Source organism: Bombina bombina, chromosome 4 (assembly GCF_027579735.1).
Source record: "Bombina bombina isolate aBomBom1 chromosome 4, aBomBom1.pri, whole genome shotgun sequence".
Lineage (NCBI taxonomy): Eukaryota > Metazoa > Chordata > Amphibia > Anura > Bombinatoridae > Bombina > Bombina bombina.
Window position 1 is genome coordinate 838679894 of NC_069502.1, and position 24372 is coordinate 838704265.

The 24372-nt window shown below is 41.7% G+C and overlaps 1 protein-coding gene across 2 annotated transcripts in view; it reads left to right on the forward strand.

Moving 5' to 3' along the window:
• LOC128657217 (gastrula zinc finger protein XlCGF57.1-like) overlaps window positions 1–24372 on the forward strand; it is a 171740-nt gene that overhangs the window by 29877 nt on the left and 117491 nt on the right. For both annotated transcript variants that reach the window (XM_053711474.1, XM_053711475.1), the window contains exon 4: window positions 3322–3442. In XM_053711474.1, the coding sequence (XP_053567449.1) occupies window positions 3322–3442 (121 nt within the window). The remainder of the gene's footprint in view (window positions 1–3321; window positions 3443–24372) is intronic.

Consider the following 24372-nt stretch of genomic DNA (forward strand, 5'->3'; position numbering starts at 1 on the left):
TGAGTGGGCATATAGATTGTGTGTGAGGTACGTGGGTTACAGGTGAGTGTGCACATATATATATATATATATATATATATATATATATATATATATATATATATATTCTCATGGCCCAGGAGTTCACTGTGTTTAATGTCCCTGAGTCAGAAGGTTAGCTATCATAGGACGTGGAGCCCCAGCAAAACCTGACTCCTGTGTGGAGAAGTGGTTCAGATTGTGACTTACTGTGGCAGAACCCTTGGCGGCCTGTGAAGAGGCAGAGTAGGCTGTGGTGGCATAAGAAACAGGAGATTGGAAGAAACAGGAGGCATCTCAGAACGGGTAGGCAAGACAAACGGTACCTAGAGTAGCCCAGGGCTATGTGAGCATGAGCGCGGTCAAGTGATGTCGCGTGATGACGTCACTGACACAGAATCAATTCCAATCTTCACTGCATCGATGCAGCATCATTCACGGCTGCATCCCAATGCATCGGGGTGACGATTATTTTCAACACCCCTAATATTGTGTGTGAGGTACGTGGGTTACAAATGAATGTGCACATATATTGTGTGTGAGCTACGTGAGTTACAGCTGAGTGTGCATGTATATTGTGTGTGAGGTGCATGGGTTACAGATGATTATGCACATATGTGTAAGGTAAGTGGGTTACAGGCGGGTGTGCATATATATTGTGTGTGAGGTATGTGGGTTACAGGTAAGTGTGTACATATATTGTGTGTGAGGTACGTGGGTTACAAATGAGTGTGCACATATATTGTGTGTGAGGTATGTGGGTTACATGTGAGTGTGCACATATATTGTGTGTTAGGTATGTGGGACACATGTGAGTGTGCACATATATTGTGTGTGAGGTAGGTGGGTTACATGTGAGTGTGCACATATATTGTGTGTGAGGTACGTGGGTTACAAATGAGTGTGCACATATATTGTGTGTGAGGTACGTGGGTTACAGCTGAGTGTGCACATATATTGTGTGTGAGGTATGTGGGTTACATGTGAGTGTGCACATATATTGTGTGTGAGGTATGTGGGTTACAGGTGAGCATGCACATATATTGTGTGTGAGGTACGTAGGTTACAAATGAGTGTGCACATATATTGTGTGTGAGGTACGTGAGTAACAGGTGAGTGTGCATGTATATTGTGTGTTAGGTGCATGGGTTACAGATGATTATGCACATATGTGTAAGGTAAGTGGGTTACAGGCGGGTGTGCATATATATTGTGTGTGAGGTACGTGGGTTACAGCTGAGTGTGCACATATATTGTGTGTGAGGTATGTGGGTTACAGCTGAGTGTGCACATATATTGTGTGTGAGGTATGTGGGTTACATGTGAGTGTGCACATATATTGTGTGTTGGGTATGTGGGTTACAGGTGAGCGTCCACATATATTGTGTGTGAGGTACATGAGTAACAGGTGAGTGTGCATGTATATTGTGTGTTAGGGTCATGTGGGTAAGTGGGTTACAGGCGGGTGTGCATATATATTGTGTGTGAGGCATGTGGGTTAAAGGTGAGTGTACATATATTGTGTGTGAGTTATGTTGGTTACTGGTGAGTGTGCACATATATTGTTTGTGTGAGGTATGTGGGTTACAGCTGAGTGTGCACATATATTGTGTGTGAGGTACGTGGGTTACAGCTGAGTGTGCACATATATTGTGTGTGAGGTACGTTTGTTACAGGTGATTATGCACATATGTGGGAGGTGCGTGGGTAACAGGCGAGTGTGCATATAATGTGTGACGTATGTGGGTTACAGGTGAGTGCACATATATTGTGTGTGAGATATGTGGGTTACAGGTAAGTGTGCACATATATTGTGTGTGGGTTACAGGTGAGTGTGCACATATGTGGGAGGTATGTGGGTTACAGACGAGTGTGCATGTATATTGTGTGAGGTGTGTACATATATTGTGTGTGAGGTGCGTGGGTTACAGGTGAGTGTGCACATATATTGTGTGAGGTGTGCTGCTTACAGGTGAGTGATTACATATATTGTGTTTGAGGTTCTTGGGTTACAGGTGAGTGTGCACATATATTGTGTGAGGTGTGCTGTTTACAGGTGAGTGATTACATATATTGTGTTTGAGGTTCTTGGGTTACAGGTGAGTGTGCACATATATTGTGTGGGAAGTACGTGAGTTACAGGTGAGTTTGCACATATATTGTGTGTGTGAGTTATGTGGGTTATAGATGAGTGTGCACGTATATTGTGTGTGTGTGTGTGTGGTACATGGGATACAGTTTATTATTCATATGTGTAAGATAAGTGGGTTACAGGTGAGTGTGCACATATATTATGTGGGAGGTATGTGGGTTACAGGTGAGTACACATTTATTGTGTGTGAGGTATGTGGGTCACTGTTGAATGTGCACATATATTGTGTGTGGTACATGGGATACAGTTTATTATTTATATGTGTGTGTAAGATAAGTGTGCACCTATATTGTGTGTGAGGTACGTGAATTACAGGTGAGTGTGCACATATATTGTGTGTGTGGTATGTGGGTCACTGTTGAATGTGCACATATATTGTGTGTGAGGTATGTGGGTTACAGGTGAGTGTGCACATATATTGTGTGTGAGGTACATTTGCTACAGGTGATTATGCACATATGTGGGAGGTATATGGGTTACAGGCGAGTGTGCACATATATTGTGTGTGAGGTATGTGGGTCACTGGTGAATGTGCACATATATTGTGTGTGAGGTATGTGGGTTACTGGTGAGTGTGCACATATGTTGCGTGTGGGGTACATGGGTTACAGATGAGTGTGCACATATATTGTGTGTGAGGTACATAATTTACAGGTGAGTGTGCACATATATTGTTTTTGAGGTACATGGGTTACAGATGAGTGTGCACATATATTGTGTGTGAGGTACGTGGATTACAGGTGAGTGTGCACATATATTGTTTTTGAGGTACATGGGTTACTGGTGAGTGTGCACGTATAATGTGTGTGAGGTATGTGGGTTACATGTGAGTGGACACATTTATTGTGTATGAGGTACGTGGGTTACAGGTGAGTGGGCACATATATTGTGTGTGAGGTATGTGGGTTACTGGTGAGTGTGCACGTATATTGTGTGTGAGGTATGTGGGTTACAGGTGAGTGGGCGCATATATTGTGTGTGAGGTACGTTGGTTACAGGTGAGTGGGCGCATATATTGTGTGTGAAGTATGTGGGTTACAGGTGAGTGGGCGCATATATTGTGTGTGAGGTATGTGGGTTACAGGTGAGTGTGCATAAATTGATCCATTCCATAAATACTTAACAACTTACACATATGCATGTATTCTTAGTGTACAGGTCGTATGGATCTTACACCTTCAGATGGCTCAGCGGTTAAGCACGGAGGAGAACCGTATGTGTGTGATCACGTGAAGACTGAGGAGGATGAAGTTCCCATAAATACGGCTACAGGTGATTAGTGCTAATTTAACATTGTAACCTCCATTGTACCCTGTGCATCAGCAGTGGTTGACATACCCCCAAACATCTGCCAGATATAGCAAAGGTTTGCGCTATATTTGTATGCCTACGGAAGTAAGACCTGCAGTCCTAGCACAGCTTAAGGTAAAGGGGATGTTCTGTGATTGTGTCATTTTGCCTCATGTAAGTAAGTTATATTTTCTCAGATGGTTACACAACAGACACAAGTCAGTGAGCAGCTCATGTATGAATAACTAAGGGCTAGATTACAAATGAAGCACACAAATATAAGTACTACTGAGTGCTAACTCCACTCAAGTTAAATCTATAGAGCTCCTATTCTTGTACTCGTATTACAAGTTGAAAGTAAAATGTTCTTGCAAGAGCCAAAGCCTAAGGCGTGCTAACATCTGGAGATCGGATAGTGTGACCTCGCTGAGTCCCTTTTTGCATAGATTTCTGTATATTTATACACATATAAATAAAACACATACTTATACATCTTTGTGTCCGTCCCAGTCCTGGACCTGATCATAGACCATATCCCTTTAAATCACTGTTAGAAAATTTATTTCATTAATAAACCTTGTTTTTGTACTAAATATGTATAACTATGAGTAAAATACTTTATTTTAATATATTATATGTGTGTTTTATTGCGCATATTTTCAAGAGTTAATGGGACAGTAAAGTCAAAATTAAACTTTTGTGCTTCAGCTAGGGGATACAATTTTAAACAACTTTACAATTTACTTCTATTATCTAATTTTCTGTTTTCCTCTTGGTGTCCTTTGTTAAAAAAGTATACCTAGATAGGCTCAGTGGCAGCAATGCCCTACTAGCTAACTGATGTTTGGTAGTTGCACATATATGTCTCTTGTCATTAGCTCACCAGATGTGTACAGTTAGCTCCCAGTAGTGCATTGCTGCTCCTTCAACAAAACATAACAACATTTGCTTCATTCCTTTTAACAATTTTATTTCAGGTCTTCAAAAGCACTGATTTTTCCAGTGCTATTTTGTAATGCGCTTGAGTGTAACACTTAACTCGCCAATGTAAGATGAGTATTAGTAGTCAATTCTGCAATATCCATTTAAAGTATAGTGTGCGCTAAATAAATGTCAGCCTCGTTAAATGGGCATGAAGCCCCACATTTTTCTTTCATGATTCAGAGAGAGAATACAATTTCTTTCATAGAGGTGGTGAGAGATCCTTTACTCTTGGGAATTACTCTTCTCTACCACTAGGAGGAGGCAAAGATTCCCAAACACCAAGAGCTCTATAAAATCCTTCCCACCTAACACATACCTCATTTTTTACTTTGCCTCTGCTAGAGGTGGTTGAAGAGTGAAGATCAGTCTATGAGGCCTATTTTTTAAAAGTCTGTCGGAACTGATCCGACAGTGCGGATCAGGTCTGACAGACATCGCTGAATGCGGAGAGCAATACACTCTCCGTATTCAGCATTGCACCAGCAGCTCTTGTGAGCTGCTGGTGCAACGCCGCCCCCTGCAGACTCGCGGCAGCAGTGGGTGTCAATCAACCCGATCGTACTCGATCGGGTTGAATTGTGGTGATCTCTGTCCGCCTCATCAGAGCAGACGGACAGGTTATGGAGCAGCGGTCTTTAGACCGCTGCTTCATAACTGCTGTTTCTGGCGAGTCTGAAGACTCGCCACAAACACGGGCCCTCAAGCTCCATTCGGAGCTTGATAAATGGGCCTCTATATTGAGGCCCTGTTTCCCCTCAGAGTATAGTGCTTGTCAGAGGGATGTATATGGGGTATGGTTTATGATTCTTCTTTCACTTCTAGGAAGTGAATTGGTTGCAGGGATTAGTCTTTTGCCTCGCTTTATGGCTCTACAATATACTCCTATTCCATTGTTTCAATTCTGGTTTGACTGTCTGCTGCTTGTTTGCAAGTGGGCGAGTGTCTATTGGTAAGTATCTTTTTATAAACATTTAGACACTTAATTAGCTATGTTTTGGGCACTTGTTATAGTTATTTATATACTTGCTAATATATATGACCCTGGGACTGTTCCTTTTCACTTTTCCTTTGCTGTTTTGCGCACGCCTGCAATTTTGGCGCTCTTAGTTCATCGTAAGTCAGCCTCTGGTTAACGCGCTTCGGGGTTGTGCACACTGGGTTAACGCTTCTTGGGCTTACAACGTGTCCCTTTAGTCTTCTATAGTTTACCCGCACCGGTTTACGTTTGTCGGGTTAGCTCACGTCCCTTTAGTCTTACTATAGTTAACCCATGCTTCGGTTTACACACATTGTGTTATGGTTTTGCGCGCATCAGGCTTTGGTGCACGGAATACACTTTTAGTTGTCAGGTTTTTTTTTCGCACTTTCGGATTTAATGTTAATTTCTCCTGCTTTGTTTTGCAGTTTCGGCTTAGCACACATTGTACCTTTGACTTTTATTTGTAAAAGCTTCTTAGGATGGGGTAAGCAGTTTCTGTTCTTCAAGAGCTTTTTCAGGGTTTTTTTAGTGTTTATTGCATTGCTTTGCCATATGCTATAATGGAGCAACTGGATTCTGTCCCTAAATCTACCCAAGAAATTGAGTCTCCTGAACACCTTTCTACCGTTATTAGGTGTGCCTTCTTCAGCTCATTTATGTGGCTCATGCTTAGATTTGTTAATACAATCAGACCAATCTAATGCTGTTTCTCTGGGTACTAAGGCACCTACTGTTTGTTCATTACAGGATAATGCTGATGAAGTATCTCCTACAATGAATTTTTTTTATCAAGACTGCAGTTTCTTAAGCATTGGCTGCTCTCCCCCCTTCAAACAAGCGTAAAAGGTCAATTCAGATTTTACCTTCTACAAGTGCTTTGTGCCTCGAGACCAGGGATACTGTTTTGGGATACTGTTTTGTCTTCAGATGGTGAAGTTTCCTCTGGGGATAAGGATTCATCATCTGATGTTGAACCTAATACTTCCTCTTTTTTGTTTAAAGTTGAACATATTTGTTCTCTTTTAAAGGAGGTCTTAATTACTTTTGGGGTTAAATATCTTAGAGTTTGTGATGATAAGCCTTGTAATAGTTTAAATTCAGTTTTTAAGACTATTGTTTTGGTCATTTCCACTCTTGCTAAACATACTACTATTCCTTTGGAAGACAGTAAGAACCTTTATACAGAAACTTATAATCTTATCATAGAAGGGCCTTTTTACATACAGGTTATATTCTCAAGCCAGCTATTTCTATTGCTGGTGTAGGTGCTGCTTCTACTTACTTGTTTTCCAGTCTTTCAGAGCAGTATTCTGGTGACTCTGCTAGGGAAATCTATTGGGGTTGCTTCAGAGTGCCAATTCTTTTATTTGTGATGCTGTTTTTTATATTATGAAGATTAATGTCAAAAGCATGTCTTTGGCAGACCCTTGCCAGTAGAGGCTTGTGTCTTAAATCTTGGTCTGCTGATATGGTCTAAATCTAAATTGTCTGTTTCCTTTTAAGGAAAATAAGTTCTTTGATTCTGATTTAGATTCTATTATATCTTCTATTACTGGAGCTAAAGGTGCTTTTCTTCCTCAAGACAGAAAGTCTAGAGGGAAGTCCAAAGCTTCTAATCATTTTTGTTCCTTTCATCAAAATAAGGAACAGATAGCTGACTCCTCTGCTCAAAAGCAAGGTTCCTCTGGTTCAGTCTGGAGACCTAATTTTAACTGAAACAAGTCAAAGCAGGGTAAGAAATATCTCCCTACTATCAAAATTGGATGAAGGTGTGGCCCCTGATCCAGAAATTCTGGTAGGAGGAAGATTAAGCCTCTTTCAGGAGACTTGGTTTCAGCCGGTTCCAGATCCTTGGGTTTGGAATATTGTTTCTCAGGAATATCGAATAGGATTTAGAACAAGGCCTCCCAGAGGAAGGTTTTTCTGTCCAATGTTCCAAGGAATCCTGTAAAATCTCAAGCTTTTGTTCAGTCTGTCTCAGATCTGGCAGATATGGGAGTGCTTGTTTCAGTTCCTTTGCAGGTACAGGGGATGGGATTTTATTAAAATCTCTTCATTATTCCAAAGAAGAAATGTACTTTCAGACCAGTCCTAGATCTAAAGACAGATGTGTAAGGATTCCTTCTTTCAGAATAGAAACTATCCGGACTATTTTGTCTTTTGTTCAGCAAGGTCAGTTTTTATATCCACAATAGATTTAAAGAATGCTTACCTTAATGTCCTATTCATAGAGATCATTTTCAGTTTCTGAGTTTTGCCTTTTTGGACCAGCATTTTCAGTTTTTCTCTATTATTTGGTCAAGCTACAGCTCCAAGAATATTCAAAAAGGTTCTGGGTAGCTTTTTGTGTGTGATCAGGTCTCAGGGTATTGCAGTGTTTCTATAACTGGACGACATCTTGGTTCATGTTCCATTTTTTCCTTTAGCAGTATCTCACACCAACCCACTCTTGTTGATTCTTCAGTAGCATGGTTGGAGAATCAATTTTCCAAAGAGTTATTTGGCTCCTCAGACAAAGCTAACTTTCTTGGGCTTCTAAATAGATTCAGTATCCATAAATCTTTCTCTATCAGAGCATGGAAAGTTGAAATTGGTGTCAGCTTGTCTTAACCTTCAGTTTCTTTTGTTTCCTTCAGTGGCTCTGTATATAAAAGTCCTAGGTCTCATGATTGCAGCCTCAGATGTAATTCCATTTGCTCGATTTCACATGAGGCCTCTTCTGTTTTGTTTGCTGTGTCAATGGTGCAGGTATTATATTTAGCTGTCTCAAAGGATGTTTTTGTATTCCAGTACAAGTCAGTCTCTAACTTAGTAGCAGGATCATCAGTTTATTGTAAATGGGTATTTTTTTTCTCATCCTACCTGGACTGTGATCACTACAGATGCAAGTCTCTCAGGTTAGGAAGCTGTTTGGGGGTCTCTGACAGCACAAGGACATTGGAATCCTTGGGAGGCAAGGTTACCAATCAATGTTCTAGAACTCTGTGCAATTTTCAGTGCCCTTCAAGTTTGGCCTATGTTGAAAAGGGATAAAAGGAGTCTCATCTCTATTTCCCGACAGACAATGTCACAACAGTAACTTATATGGGGGAACTCGCAGTTCCCTGGCAATGTTATACAGTATATGTCTTGGATTCTCTCTTGGGCAAAAGCCAATTTTTATCTAGTCTCTGCAGTTTATATTCCATGAGTAAACAAATGGGAGGCAGACTTTATCAGTCGTCAATCTTTACATCCAGGGGAGTGTTCTCTTCACCAGGATGTGTTCAATCTGTGTGTCTTTTGGGTTTCCCAGAAATAGATCTGATGGCCTCTCGTTTGAACAACAAACTTCCCAGGTAATTTGCAAGGTCCATGGATCCTCAGGCAGAGTTAGTGGATGCTCTAGTAGTTCCATGGTCTTTTCAGACTGCTTATCTGTTTCATCCGCTGGTTATTCTTCCCAGATGATTTCCAAGATAAGGCTAGAGAAGCCATCTGTAATCCTGATTGCCTCAGCTTGGCATTGCAGGATTTGGTATGCAGATCTGGTTCAGATGTCCAGTTGCCCTCCTTGGCCTTTTCCTCTGTGTTCAGACCTCCTATCTCGAGGTCTGTTTTTCCATCCGGGTCTGAAGTCTCTGAACTTGATGGCATGAAAATTAAACGCTTAGTCCTTAGTCATAGGGGTTTTTCTGATTCTGTAGTTGAAACACTGATTCAAGCTCCTAAGCCTGTAATTAGTGAAATCTCTCACAAGGTCTGGAAGGCCTTTATTTCATGGTTTATAAATCATGATTTTTCCTGGCATTCTTTCAGAATTCCTTGGATTCTGCAGTTTTTGCCAGATGGTCTAGATAAGGCCCATCTGCTTCAATTTTGTTCCACAGAAAGATTGGTAATCTTCCTGATGTTCATAATTTTTTTCAGGCTCTGATTCATATTAAACCTGTTATCAAGCCTATTTCTCCTCCATGAAATCTTAACCTGGTGTTAAGGGTTTTGCAGGCTCCCCCTTTTGAACCTATGCATAAATTGGACATTTGGACTACTTTTATGGAAAGTTTTTAATTTATTTTGTCTATTTCTTCTACTAGAAGAGTTTCTGAGTTATCTGATTTTTCATCAGGGTAAGACTGTTTTACAGACATCATTTAATTTTTTGCCTAAGGTTGATTCTTCAGACAACATTAAAGGGACAAAATTAAACTTTCATTATTCAGATAGAGCAAGCAATTTTAAACAATTTTCCAATTTACTTTCATTAACAAAAGTGTGCAGTCTTTTTATACTTACACTTTTTGAGTCACCAGCTCCTACTGAGCATGTGCAAAAATTTACAGAATATACGTATATGAATTTGTGATTGGCTGAACGCTGTCACATGATACAGGAGGAGTGGAAATAGACATAACTTTGAAATTTGTCAAAAAAAACTCTACTACTCATTTTAAGTTCAGACTAAGGGTCCCATTTATCAAGCTCCGGATGGAGCTTGAGGGCCTGTGTTTATGGCGAGCCTGCAGGCTCACCAGAAACACCAGTTATGAAGCAGCGGTCTAAAGACTGCTGCTCCATAACCTGCCCACCTGCTCTGAGCAGGCAGACAGGCATCGCCGCAATTCAACCCGATCGAATATGATCGGGTTGATTGACAACCCCTGTTGGTGGCCGATTATCCGCGAATCTGCAGATGGCAGATGGCGGCGTTGCACCAGCAGCTCACAAGAGCTGCTGATGCAATGCTGAATACCGAGAGCGTATTGCTCTCCGCATTCAGCGAGGTCTGTCGGACCTGATCCACACTGTCGGCCCCTAAGTGCTATTGCATCGTCTTTTTATCACGCATTTGTTGATTATGTAAATCTACTGTATTTACTGGTCCTTTAACAGAGAGATTGTTGTTCCTTCTTTGTGTCCTAATCCTAAGAATGCTTCTGAGAGATCTATGCATTATTTGGATGTTTTTAGGGCATTGAAATATTACATTGATGCTAAGGATTTTAGACAAACTTCCAGTTTCTTTTTTCTTTTTTTCTGGTCCTATGAAGGTTCAGAAGGCCTCTGCTGTTTCTTTAGCCTCTTGGTTAAAACTGCTCATTCTACTAGGTCAGTTGCCACTTCTTTGGCTTTCAAGAAGACCCGGACCTCTGAGGCCTTAAGTGGCGGCCTACTCCATAGCCTCAGATACTCCCCCAGCAATTTGGCTGGGTACAACATTCACAGGCGGCTCACTTTTAATAGACCACTCGTAATCAGGAATTGATTTTCACAACTGGAGGCTACTCAGACTCACCCAAGACATGACTATTCTAGATGCGGATCGCCTGGACAGATCGGAGACCGACGTGGTACAGATGCTCGACAACCACTTCTCGGAACTTGAGCGGGAACTTTGTAATTCAATTGAAGCAGTAATGGGATCAGCACAGTCCATGTTTGCACTCGCTGGAGCCACAAGATCTGAAGGATCCATACAGCTCAGAAGGGGAGTGAGACGGAGTGTGTAATGGCCCTGGTGTCATTGAAAGCTTCAATTTGCCACAGGCACAAGCCGCTCCCAGCAGAACTCGATGAACTGGAGCCCCTTTTGTCTAAATTTTCTGAGGTCTCATCGGCTAGCGGCTCACATAGCAAACCGGACCCTATATATTCAACTGCACCTACTGGCTTTACACTGAGGCAGAAACAGAGTTCCCGGGTGCCATTGGAGCTAGGAGTTCCAGCTGATCCGCTATTAAATGCAGGGAAACACGATTTGCCCTTTATATCATCGCTATGTATCTAGAACTGGAGTGGGATAATTTTTTTAACTATATAGTAGAGTTGTAATCCTGTGTCAGACGAATTCACAGACTTACTAGCGATTTTCCACTACAATATGAGTGTTAACCCCTTTAATACTTTGCTTAACTGCTTGAAATCGTGGTGATTGAGACTTATCATTATGAAGGCAAGCAGCCTGATAGTAGATAGTCTGCAATTTGTGTCAGGTCAGATCTGTGCTAATAAGGACGCTTTTAATGTTACTACATGTTCTACACTGAAGTTTTACTACCTTGTACATTATATTCCTTTTATTTCTATATATGTTTTGAGAGGACAAGGAATGATGTTTCACAAGCCAAAGGGTGTTACCCCTTTTTATAAACAAAAATTTTGCAGTTAAGGTTCTACATAGAATGTTCATCATGTAGATATGGGCTTGCCTATATATTTAAAGTTAGATTTACTCATATGCATTAGGCTAAGTTTCATTTTATTAGGTAGTAATGGCGTCACTCAATAAGACTTCTACTGCTTAGCCATACTAATTTTGTTATTAGGAGGATAGTAAAAAAGAGAACATATACGCCCTATCCAAAATAAAGACTTCAACTACACCAAAGGAGGGTTAGCTCAACACTTTAGTATGTTAGAGCCTATCCTGGTCAGAGAGCTGATATCCCCATGATGTTTTCAAACGCTGCATACTTAAAGGGAAAACTTTACCCAGAGCACGCCTAAATAGTATATATGTTAATATGGCCATTCTGGTCCTGCAGACAGCGGCCGAGTTTGTGGGCTGGACCTAGATATGTGTTTTGGGAATCATATATATTATTGTGAATTTTACACTGTGTTCAGGGCACATTGGGCTATTAGATTTGTTGCTATACACTTTCAGACTAGCCATGGTGGTTATATAGATGTATTTGAAGTTTTACCATAATAGTATATGCTCACATGCCACGACAACCCTCCACCCATTTCATATTTGAGGCTACCCTTGCCATTCTCTTATATGTCATCTCACACTGTTAAGGTTAATACTTTTATGTAATTCTGGTCCCCTTATGTTAAGTTTATATCTGTGTCCCCATTTGGAAAATATATACTTTTAGGCTAGGTGTTCATTAAAATAACAGGCTTCAATGAATAACCATAAACCTCTAGATACTACTATTAAAAGTGGCACAAGAGTAACTACTATTACTCAGACATGTTATTTTTTCTTTGGCCAAGAACGGCCATTGCAGATGTTAAGTAGCATTTCATACTGAACCCTATTCTATCTGAGGTCCAAGAGAGACCATACACATCATCTAAGTTTCTCCCCTATGCCATATGTTTTCACTAGATAGAGGAACTATAGATTAATGTCCCATCATAGCTCATGGAGTACCCCAGCATTTCAGCCAGTCCATAAAGCCTTCCTCACTAGATTTATTGAAACCTCAAGGAGAACCGGAGTCGGTTAAGCTGATCATGGTATACCTACAGCTGCACGGCTCTCCTCCTTTGTGATACTCTATTTGGAAGCCGTCTGCTTATATGACACTTTGCAGGGTTGTGCCGTCAGGGTGATCTGCTCACTGGGCACTTCAGAAATTAGACTTCTAATAGTTATTACCTATATAACCGCTGTATTATACTCAGTTTTTCATGGTGGGATATAAGGTTCCAATAGAGGACATAACTTTTTTTACAAACCACATATTGAAGGTTTACATCTGGATTATCTGATCACTCACAGCTGTTGACTGCCACTCAATTACTTTTTAGTATATACATCAAAATGAGCTGTCCTGTAGTGTATATCTACAAGCCCTCTAGGAACGTTTTCTTTTTGTGAAATGTTTGGATACTTTTAAACTCATATTGAGCATTCAGTCATACTGCTTATCGTGTAGAAGTATTAGTTTATGTCATATACCTTAAAAAGTCTGGCCTGATATATGTTAGTCCCCGGACATATCCCACTGTTTACTGTTGTTTATATTTCAAGTGAGCCTCATAGGACTCATATGACCTATAAATAGAGCCATTCTCACATTCAGGTACTACTTTACCTAATCTGCTATATAACTATGGGAAGGAACACCACACAACACCATCTCACTTACAGGGAACACACTAATTACAACATAAGCACACATTTTTCTGCTATATTTTATAATAATTTGTGTGCAACCTCTAGATAAGGAGTTATACCCTCTCACATCCAAGTTAGGCGCTCACATGAAATAAGTAATGTTATACTTAGCATTCACAATCATCTCCTACTATTTGTTCAACTCATACAGCTTACCCTCCTATTTGAGGTTTATGACACAATGGCAGAATTTATACAGGAGATAGAAAACTACAATCATATTAGTTAACTGCACTGCATTAATTCTACTTGTCCCATAGTTTTGTCATTGTGTTCCTCATTATTCTCCAAGGCTGGGTAATGTCCTATACCACCTCTTGGAAGTGTACAACAGAAGTTCTAGAAGCCATCTTATGGTAGTTCTTTAGGTTATATATTGTCAGTTCAAAAACATTTGTTATTCCTGTCATATGATGTTAATCCTTCTTAGTGTGCATAATTCTGATCCTGTTATATCGTCAACATATGGGATAATAGATAATGGTTCTGTATATCTCTTATAACCCTAAGGTTCTGTATGTTGAATTTACCGAATATTGACTAGCCCTCTTCATATACATCCGATTGGTCTTATAATAAGCCCAAAAGAGACCCGTTCCCTAATGAGCCATACAATAATAATAGTTTTATATCCATTAAACTCCCCGGACACGTCCCCCCTCCCCTTCCTATTATTAGAGCAGCTCTTGCCTGCTGATTGCCCCCACTCTTCATATACCATTATATATTACATACTAACCCTATCAAAAATGAGATTTCATTATACTAAGTCCATCTACTTATTCATTGGTGGAGACCTGAGATGACTTATGGATATGTTTCGAAATTTTATAACTATAAATGCTATGGTGCATCTTAACACACAATCAGAGATTACCACATAAAAGGGCAGGTCTGATAGGCACTTATTTGACAATTTATTTACTATTCCCTTCAAAGGAGCTTGTATAGACATATCTTTTTTGAGAAAAGACTTGTGTTTCCTATCAGTGTCATAATAAGTTTACAAACATATTGTATATCCAATTCTTTACCATATCCACCCTCATCATTATGTATATTTTCTGTTACTGTAAATGGAAGAAAGCTTTATATTGTATTTATCGCAAATCTCAATAAAAAGTATATTTAAAATATATATATATACTGTATATATCACCTCCCTTCCCTCCAACCCCAGTCATTCTCTTTGCCTACGTTAAAAGCAAGTTGGTGGTAAAGTTTAGGTGTCTGAAAGAAGATTCTTCAATCAAGATTTTATTATTTTTCAGCAGAGCAAGTTTGTTCTGTTCCTTCATGGGGTTTAGCCTTAGTCCATGTCAGTCTCTTCAGTAGAGCAGTGGGGGCTTTTAAGCAATTGGGAACTTGTGGGGTATAATCCTCACTGCGCCTCCCAAATAGTTGTTGCTGCCCTAACTGGAAAGCCTGAGTAAGATTACTCAGTCTTTCTTTTTTTCCCACAGGTCCATGTGAGGGAGAATGCCTCTCAAACCTAGTGAGCTGCCCTGCTGCCAGGCAGATTATATTGAGGTAAGTGCTAACTTTATTTTTCTAAGCCAGGGGACACGGTACAAGAAAAATATTGGCACTAGCAGTTAGCTCTGTATGGGACACCAGACGCATTAATCCTATTATGGGGGTATTAGGATAATGTGAGGCAGTTTCTGCAGGCACTGGGGACGAGAGGGGTTCAGGGGACATAGGATCAGTTCGTTTTTATTCCGTATTATTCCGGTCAGGGTGGTTGTGTTTTTTTTACTTGCTCTCGGCGGCTTTACCTTCAGAGTGAAGATTAATGCCGGCCGGGAGGTTCAGGGCGGGTCTGTTCTGAAGCGGCAAAGAGTTTTTGCACGCTTTTTCCCTTCTCACTTCCGGAGTGCCGGAAGAGTGACGTATTTCATTGCGCCTCTGCTTTTCAGCGTTAGCAGTCTCCGGATACTGGGTGGAGCAGCTCTAGGTTAAGTCCGGATTTTCTCATATTGTCTCCGGCGGTCAGCAGGACAGGTAGGCACCTCAGAGGCTGTCTGGGGTGCTCTAAAACCAACGTTGTTTGCATTGGGAGAATAAAAAGTTGTTGTTTAAAATTTAAAGGGACAGTAACGTTTTGTGACATGGTCTAAAAAATAAGTAAAAGTATTTTATTTTTCATTTGTTCAATTATTGGGTAAAGATGGACCAAGAGGCCCTGCAAAATGTTTCTTGTTCTTTGTGTTTTGATGCTAATGTGGAATCACCAATCCATTTCTGTTCCTCATGTATTGAGAGAAGATTGAATTACAGGGATAGACTTTTTGATTCTGAGCCATCATTGTCTAAGGCGGATGCTGTTCAGGGCTCTCCTGAAAATGTTCAAGATATTCCGCAGCTTTCTCCTCAAGTGTCCCAAATTTTATCGTCCACACATGCAGTGCCCTGCGCTTCCTCTCACACTCCGGTTGGAGTTACGTTGCAAGACATTGCTACCCACATATCTTCTGCGGTAACTGATGCGCTGTCTGCTTTTCTGATGCTGAAGTTGTATCATTCAGATTTCAGCTGGAACACCTCAGTTTGTTACTTAAGGAGGTTTTGGCTACCTTGGACGACTCCGACACTACTATCGTAGTCAATCCTAAGAAGTCTAGTAAGCTAAACAAGTATTTTTTTTTTTAATTTTTTTTTAAATATTTTTATTTGTTTGAGGAAAACACATAATACAAAAATATCATACAAAGGCAACATTTTGAAAAATATGAATACAGGGAAATAACAACAATCATTAACGCTATAATCTAATGTTGTATGACATTTCACGTAAAGCGAAAAAAAGAAAGAGAAAGTATCTTCCTCAATTTTATATTAATAGTAAGTAAGTGGGGATATATGCTCTCATAGGGTAGTCTGGAGAAGGTTAATGAGGCGAGGAACGGAGAAGAGGATAAGGAGAAAGTAGCGGGTTAGGAAAGGGAATAAGAAAAGGGTGAGTACTATAACAAGGCAGTAGTATCTAATGTTGATGGTGTATGGTGTCAGAGAGAAGTGGCCAAGGTCTAAGCAATGTAGAATTAGTTTAATCAGAGAATTTTTCCCACCAAGGGGCCCAAGTTGCATGATAAAAATCTAGTTTATCTAGGGCTGAGTGGGAGTGGGCTTCCATCTTAGATATGTAGTTAGCTGTAGCTAAGATCTGTGGGGTGCTAGGAGGAGAGACTTGTTTCCAGGCTTTTGCGATTTCTAGTTTAGTGGCCATCAGAACATAAATGGACAAGGCTTTCTGTGTAGGTGTGAGGGCCGGGAAGTTGAGGTGGTGTAGACCAATTTGGGGGTTAAGCTGTATAATTATGCCTAGAGAGTTAAGTAAGTTAGTTACCCAGAGCCATGTAGAGGAGAGTCTCGGGCAAAACCACCAAATATGTGCCTGAGTTCCAATTTGTCCACAGCCCCTCCAGCAGAGAGGAGAGTGAGAATTATATATCCTATGAAGGGTAACTGGGACTAGATGCCATCTCACTGTGATTTTATAGTGGAGTTCCCAAAGGGATGTGGAGTGTAATAACTTTCTAGTAAACTTGAGTTCTCTGTACCAAGAGTCGGCGTCAACCGTGAAGTTAAGTTCAGTTTCCCAAGCTATAAACTGTGAGACTTTTTGTTGAGAGGAGGGATCCAATAATATCTCGTAATGGAACGATAAGGTTCCTTTGAGCTTGTGAGGAAGGGACCATCGTTGTTCCCATTTTGTGTCAGTTCTAAGGCGCTCTCTGGGGAAACCCCATGATCTGATAATGGAAGAGAGTCGGAAGGCCTCAAACTTCAACGGGGTTGGGATCCGTAATTTACTACAAATCGATGCATGAGAGATACCTCCGGTATGTCCATAGAGGTCAGCAACACAGTCCGCTCCAAGAGAGGACCAGCTGGAGATATGAGTATCAGGAAGGCAGAAAAGAGCACTAGCTATGGTTTGACACGGGGAGGGGTGGGGGGCAATCGAATCTAAGTGTCTCGTCTGATCCCAGAACTTAAGGGTGTCTAGTATCACTGGGTGTGCAGTACCCAGGTTTTTCCAATAGTGAGAGGGGATCCAAGGGAGGTCAGATAACCCCGTTCCCAGAGGTAGTAAAGACTGTTCAACTTCTCTCCATCGGGGAGGGTCATCAGTGCGTCCCCAGTCGATCAGGTGGGTTAGGCGCGCCGCTTGATAGTAGAGGATGATATTAGGCATTCCTAGGCCTCCTCTATCACTCGTTCTTTGAAGTGTTTGTCTCGACGTTCGGGGGTGCTTGCCCTTCCAGACATAACCTGTAATAAGACTCTGAAGCTTATTCAAAATTGGGCGAGGCAGATTCAGTGGAATAGTGCGGAATAGATAGATAATTTTCGGAATATAAGACATTTTAATGGCGGCAATTCTGCCAGTCCATGAGATATCTCGAAAGTCCCAAGATTCTAATAATTTTTTCCAATCAGGAAGTCTCTCTGTAAAATTCCTAAGAATGACAGTGGAAACATTTGGGGAGAGGTGGATACCTAGAATTTTTAAGGAGTGGGGTGACCATTGGAACCGATATCTTTCACGCAGAATGAGAAGATCTCGGGGTGTGACATTGACATGTAATGCTTCAGTTTTGGCAACATTTAATTTATAGTAGCTTAGGGCCTTAAATTGAGAAATGATTTTGAAGACGGGAGGGAGTGACTTGAGAGGGCTAGTCAGCAGGAGAGTTACATCATCCGCATATAGGGAAATGGTGTGCTGGTGTGGGCCAATAGTAACGCCGAGAATATCCGGGGCTGTCCTCATGGCTTGAGCTAATGGCTCAATGGAGAAAGCAAACAAGAGCGGGGAAAGGGGTCAACCTTGTCTCGTCCCATTGGTTATATCGAAGCTCTTAGATTGAAACCCTATTCCCTTGACCCTAGCGGATGGACTGGAGTATAGAGCCTGAATAGCAACAACGAATTTTTCAGGGATCCCAAAAACACGCAGAGTTTCCCATAAGTACTCCCACCTCACCCTATCAAAAGCTTTCTCAGCGTCCAATGATAGGGCTAACGTGGGGGTATCTCCCTTTGCGCTCTCCATTAGTATGTCTAGGATGCGCCTTGTGGCATCCGGACCTTCTCTCCGAGGAATAAATCCCACTTGATCTGGGTGTATCAGAGTGGGGGTGATGTGGGCAAGTCGATTTGCTATTATCTTTGCGTAGAGTTTGGTGTCAATATTAAGCAAAGAAATTGGGCGATAGCTCCCACAGTCCTGAGGGTCCTTGCCAGCTTTTAGTATAGTGGTGATGGAGGCTTCAAGAAATTCTCTTCGGAAACTACCTTTGATAAACACTTCGTTAAAGACCTTACAGAGAATTGGGGAGATTTGAAGGGAATAGGATTTATAAAATCGACTTGTGAATCCATCTGGACCCGGAGACTTCCCGATTTTAAGGTCTTTAATGGCTAAGGTGACTTCTTCAAGAGAGATGGGTGATGTCAGAGTCAATATTTCGTTCTGGTCTAATCGAGGGAGATCAAGAGAGGAGAGATATCTATGAATGCTAATAGGATCAAGAGTTTTCGCGGGGTCTGAAGAGCCCAAATTGTACAACTGGTGGTAAAAATGTCTAAAAGCTTCCCCTATAGCTGTTGGAGAGGTCACGTGGCCACCTGAGGTTTTTATGGAAGTAATTTTAGCTTGTGCCGTCCGATTTCTTAGTTTTCTGGCTAATAAAGTAGAGACCTTATTGTTATTATGATAGTAGACCTGTTTAAGTCTGTCTAACATGCGCTGGGATTCGCCAACTTCCAACTCCTTGATCTGTTTAGTAATCTCCGATAGTTGAGCATTAGTTGTAGCAGAATAAGAGTTAGAAAGCTCAAGTTTCAAGGTCCTGAGTCGACAGTTAAGTGACGCAAGTGAGGTTCCTCGCGCCTTTCTAATCTGGGTAAATTTGTCAATATAGAAACCTCTGAGGTATGTCTTAAGTGTGGCCCATAACACCTCTTCCGAAATAAGGGGAGTGCGATTAGTACTCAAGAAAGTGGCGAGCGTGGATAAAGTCTCCGCCCTAACTTCAGGGGTAGTGACCAGAAAATCTTTAAGGCGCCATGACATGCCTACCCCATGTAGGGGAGGGTTGCCTAGTTCGATTGTCAAGGAGTCATGGTCCGACCAAGAGATTGCCGATATCGTCGCATCTGAGATCATATCTAAGAGACGTGAGCCTGAGAAGAAGAAATCAATCCGTGTATGGGACTTGTGAGGAGCTGAATAGAAAGTGTGTTCTCGTCTATTTGGATGTACAGCTCTCCAAACATCATAGAGATCATACTGTTTGACTAGGTTTTGGAAGGCGCAAGATAATGGGCGCAATGTCCTCTCTGAAGTGGAGATCGGGGGGCCTGTCCTGTCTACTAAGGGATTCCAGATAAGATTGAGATCTCCTCCCAAAATCAGTTCTCCTTGGGTCACGGCTGCCACCGACTCTAGCAGTGATCTAAGAAATCGAATTTGCCCCGAGTTAGGTGCATATGCGTTTACTAGTGTAAATAGTCTGTGGTTGAGTTTACAGATTAAAATAATAAAGCGTGCCTGGGAATCTTTTTCAATATAAATTGCTTCATATAGGGTAGAGGAGCCGATTAGAATGGCGACCCCTCGAGCCTTGAAATGGAAAGATGATGTAACTACTGTTGGGAATTTTCTGTATGTGTATGCGGAATCTTTGTTAACTAGCCAATGTGTCTCCTGAATAAAAGCCACATCAATCTTATTACGCGATAACATGTTAAGTAATAAACTACGTTTGGTCGGGGAATTAAGTCCTTGAGTGTTAAGGGTTAAAAATTTCAATTCTGACATCATGGAAAGAAAACTATATGTCTCCGGTTCCTAGTTTGTGTAACTATGAGAGTGGTATGGTTAGAGAAGAGTCACTGGTTTAACTGTGAAGAGCCCACTTATAAGAGTGAGGGGAGAGGGAAGCAGCGGACAAAAGCCGCTCGAATTGGGGGATAAAGGGTGATAGGAGGGGGAAGCAATGGGAGGTTGGAGTTGCTTAGATAATGGACTTTTAATTAGGGTGTTTCGTGATGTAGAGATAGAGATGCAGACCTTAAAGTGGAAGAAAAGATATAAGAGAGGGGAGAGGTAAGAAGGTGTCCACGAGATGGCCTAGTACTGAAAGGGGGGAGGGTAAGGATATTTACTGTGATGTGTTATCCGTGGTAACTATTATCAGCGGGATTTCAGAGGGATGGGGTCCTACCGTGACCAATGTGAGCGGGGCTAAGTGCAAGAGGGAGGGGACAATGTTAGTATATTATGGAGAACTAAGGGAGAGGGGGGGTGCCTGATTATTAGGGTTCTGCTTCACTTAATGGATTAAGATCAGTAAGGGGGGAAGTAAATTAGGAAAGTTACTTAGGGGCGGTAATACACATGAAGGGTAATAACTATTGAAGGAGGTGAATCTGTTCAATACTAGAAAAGTAGAGTAAAAACAACATATATAACATTTCAAACATTTTAACCATATCAAATACATTGTGTCAAACAGGGTAAAAAAGTGAACTGTACAGTAGAATTATATAAGAGACCTCGGTAAAGATTGATAACATTACTGAATTATGAAAAAATAAGTTGCTAGGAGAACATCAATATGATATGAAGATCATGACAGCAGTATTGTCTGTAACAGTCTAGTAGTACGTAAATAATAACATGAGAACTGTTTTCACTATGTGAGAGATAGAAAGAGCTTTGGTTTACTAAGGTCCAGTCGTTAATCTTAACATGATATACGGGTTATAAGGTATGATGGATAGTTTATGAGAACCTGAGGACTAGACATAAACACCAATTATCTTCCAGAAGGTCCGGTATGATTAATTAAAAGTTGTTGTCTATGATGGATGTTAAGCTAAGTCAAGCCGTCAAACAAAGATTAGGGTAGATTCTGCCATGTAGGTATGTGTCTCACTATGTTAAAAGGGCGACTTAATATTTTAAGGTCTAAAGTAAGGTGTCCAGAACTAGTAAGTTGTCAGAGCTAATAGATGTGTCCTAAGGAGTGTACTTAGGATAGGATCCCCAGTGTAGAGTCGGCTATAGTTATTAAAAAAAAAACAGTCAGTCTATGGGTGAGTCTGGAGATGTGTTAGGGGATGTCTCTAAGTGTAGGAGTATAAGTGGATTGGGTCTATTGTGAGTAACCTAAGGTGGCCCGATATAACAATACAACACAAACTACAAAATAATGAACATCAAGGAAAAAAAAGAAAAAAAACACATGAACAGATGGAAACATCCAAATATTAACAGATAAGATTTACATTTACGTTACCCTTCCAGCTTCTTCTAGACACTGTTGTTTGAGAGTCCCGGGAGGATAAACAGTGTCATTCGGGGGGGAACTTCAGGGGAAGGGGGAAATGGGTAAAAGTGGTAGATAAATATAAAGAACCAGAGTGAACAAACAAGGGGCAGTCCGGTATGAGTAGACCCGTAAGGATCTAGCAAGGTGTATCACAGTACATTGGAAATCAAGAGTCTCTCTTTACATCAGGGGCAGTTTCGGGGGTGATGGTGATGGGGGTCTTTCCCTAGAAGATTGGAAACTGAAAGCTTGGCGTTGAGGCTGCCAGGAGACAGCTGCGGCGTTGAGCTTCCTGGAAGTGTCCTGGGGAGCCTGGGGAAGACTGTCAGCTGTGAGAAGTTTCAGAGATTGTAGAATTTGGAAACCCTGTTCAAGAGTAGTAATGGTGTATGAAGTGTCTTTGTATTGAAAGAATATACGGACAGGGAAGCCCCATCGGTATTTGATGTTGTTATTGCGAAGGCATTGAGTGACTTGGTGAAAGAGTCTTCTACTAGACAGGGTGTGGGCAGAAAGGTCTGGAAAAACCTGTATGTCTTTAAATGGCTCCTTCAAAGTCTTCTTCTGAAATGAGGTCCTGATAATTCTTTCTTTGGATGTGAAGTAATGTAACCGCACAATTACATCTCTGGGAGACCCCATGGGTGCATTCCTCGGTCTAAGAACTCTGTGGGCTCTGTCAATTAGACTTTCCTGAGGGGGAGTAGGACCCAGTAGCTCTGTGAAGAAGGATTGCAAATGGGTAGGTAATTCCGTTGGGGTGACTTCCTCAGGAATGCCTCGTATTCTGAGGTTATTCCGACGTGACCTGTCCTCCTGATCTGCCAGTTTGGTCTCCAGACCAGATATCATTTCAGCTAGAGATTGGGTATAACTTAGAAGGTTGGAGTGATCAACATGTAGATCTTCTTGCTTTTTTTCCAGAGAATCTGTTCTCTCACCCAGAAGGGAGATATCTCTCTTCAATTCGGAAACAGAGGCTTTAAGTTCTTGCTTTAGTGATTAATAGTGGGAGTCCATTTTGTTTGAGAGATCTTTAATGGAGTCAAGAATAGTGGAAGAGGAATGGGTGAGTCTTTATGCAGAAAGGGAGAGGGATCGAGAAGATTCCTTGGGAAAGATGGTAGAATCTCTAGAATCGTCATCAGAGAGGTCCTGGTCGGAAGTGTTCTTGTATGAGAAATGATCTGAAAGTGTCCGTTTCGGAATATCTCCGTGCTTCGTTTTTTTTCTTTGCGAGTGAGGCATTTTACTCATGGGTGACCTTATGGACAAGGAACTCACTTGGGGAGATTCTATTGGCGCTTGTAGTGGTGGAACGTGGAGCAGAGATAGTATGTCAGGTACCCCCCAGGTGGCGGTGCCTAGCCTAACATGAGATAGTGAGCTGCTGGTTAGAAAAAGACAGGTATGTAAGCCAGTGGTGGTCTCTCACTGAAACTGGTTTATGTCTTCTCTGGAATCACTTAGATCTTGATTGAGGAGGTGGCGTGAGAGGCTTGGATGCTGAGTGACTCTCTCCCCAGGGGATTGCTCTCTGCCGAGCGAGTAGGGAAAAGGGGAGTATGGTGTATGACCTGTGGGCACAGTGGGCCAACAGGAAAGGGGGGGGGGAGAGGTCAGATGAGGACAATGACAGACAGATTCACACTATGAAGCAAGGAGGTACTCCAGCTAAGGTGTTGATGAGGTATGGCTGCTGAGGAGAATAATAATACCAATGGTGGGCTAGTGGGAATTTGGAGGTATCCACAGATAACAGAGCAGTTAGTCCTTAAACTCTAGGTTAGAGCTGACCTGAATCCCAATTATCAATAGATGCTGCAGTGTTCATATAAATGGAGGAAACAGTAAGTATGCTGCAATAAACTTTAGAGGTCTCAAGAAAGAGCAACCTCATATATGAGGAAATAAAGTGATTCTCCCTCAATGTAATGCTGAGAGGTATTGAAGAAGTCAAAATCTATGTAGGTGCTGCCACAGCTTCAAATGTGATGTGCTCTGTCTCTTGTCTGCAAGCACAGTATACTGACGTTAGTAGCTTATGAAGAGTAGTCACAATTAAAGTGAGACACAGTGAGATGGTGCTGTGTATAATAGTATGCAGATTCTCACAGTGAATGGATTATGGAGCAATGTAATGTACCCTGCCTCTGCGACAGAGTTTATAAGGGACCTGTAACTTTACACTGCGTGTTGAATTTAGGGTAGATATAGTGTCCCAAGAATTGTTTGTACCATATATGATATGAGTGGATCCCACGTGGGGGCAGCTTACCCTTAGGATCTGGACCGCAATGTCTTTCACAAGTCTCACTGTCTGATGTACTGCACAGTGGGATCTAGTGGCAGCTAGGGGAGTGAGCGCTGGCCTTGGTTGTGACACACCGTGTGTCTGATAGAGCTGGTGAGAAAAGTCAGGCCGTTTCACTGCGTCTGGCAAGGGTAGTATACCCGGCAGGGGAGCGATAGAGAAGGGACTTCCCTCCGGTGAGTTCAAACAGCTGCGGTTACTGAAAGGCTGCGTGGAGTCAGCTGCTGAGACCGGGTGGTGAAAAGTCAGGCCGTTACACTGCGTCCGGCAAAGGTGGTATACCCGGCAGGGGAGTGGTAGAGAGGGGACTTCCCTCCAGTGAGTTCAAACAGCAGCGGTTATTGAAAGGCTGCGTGGAGTCAGCTGCTGAGACCGGGTGGTGTAAATATCGTC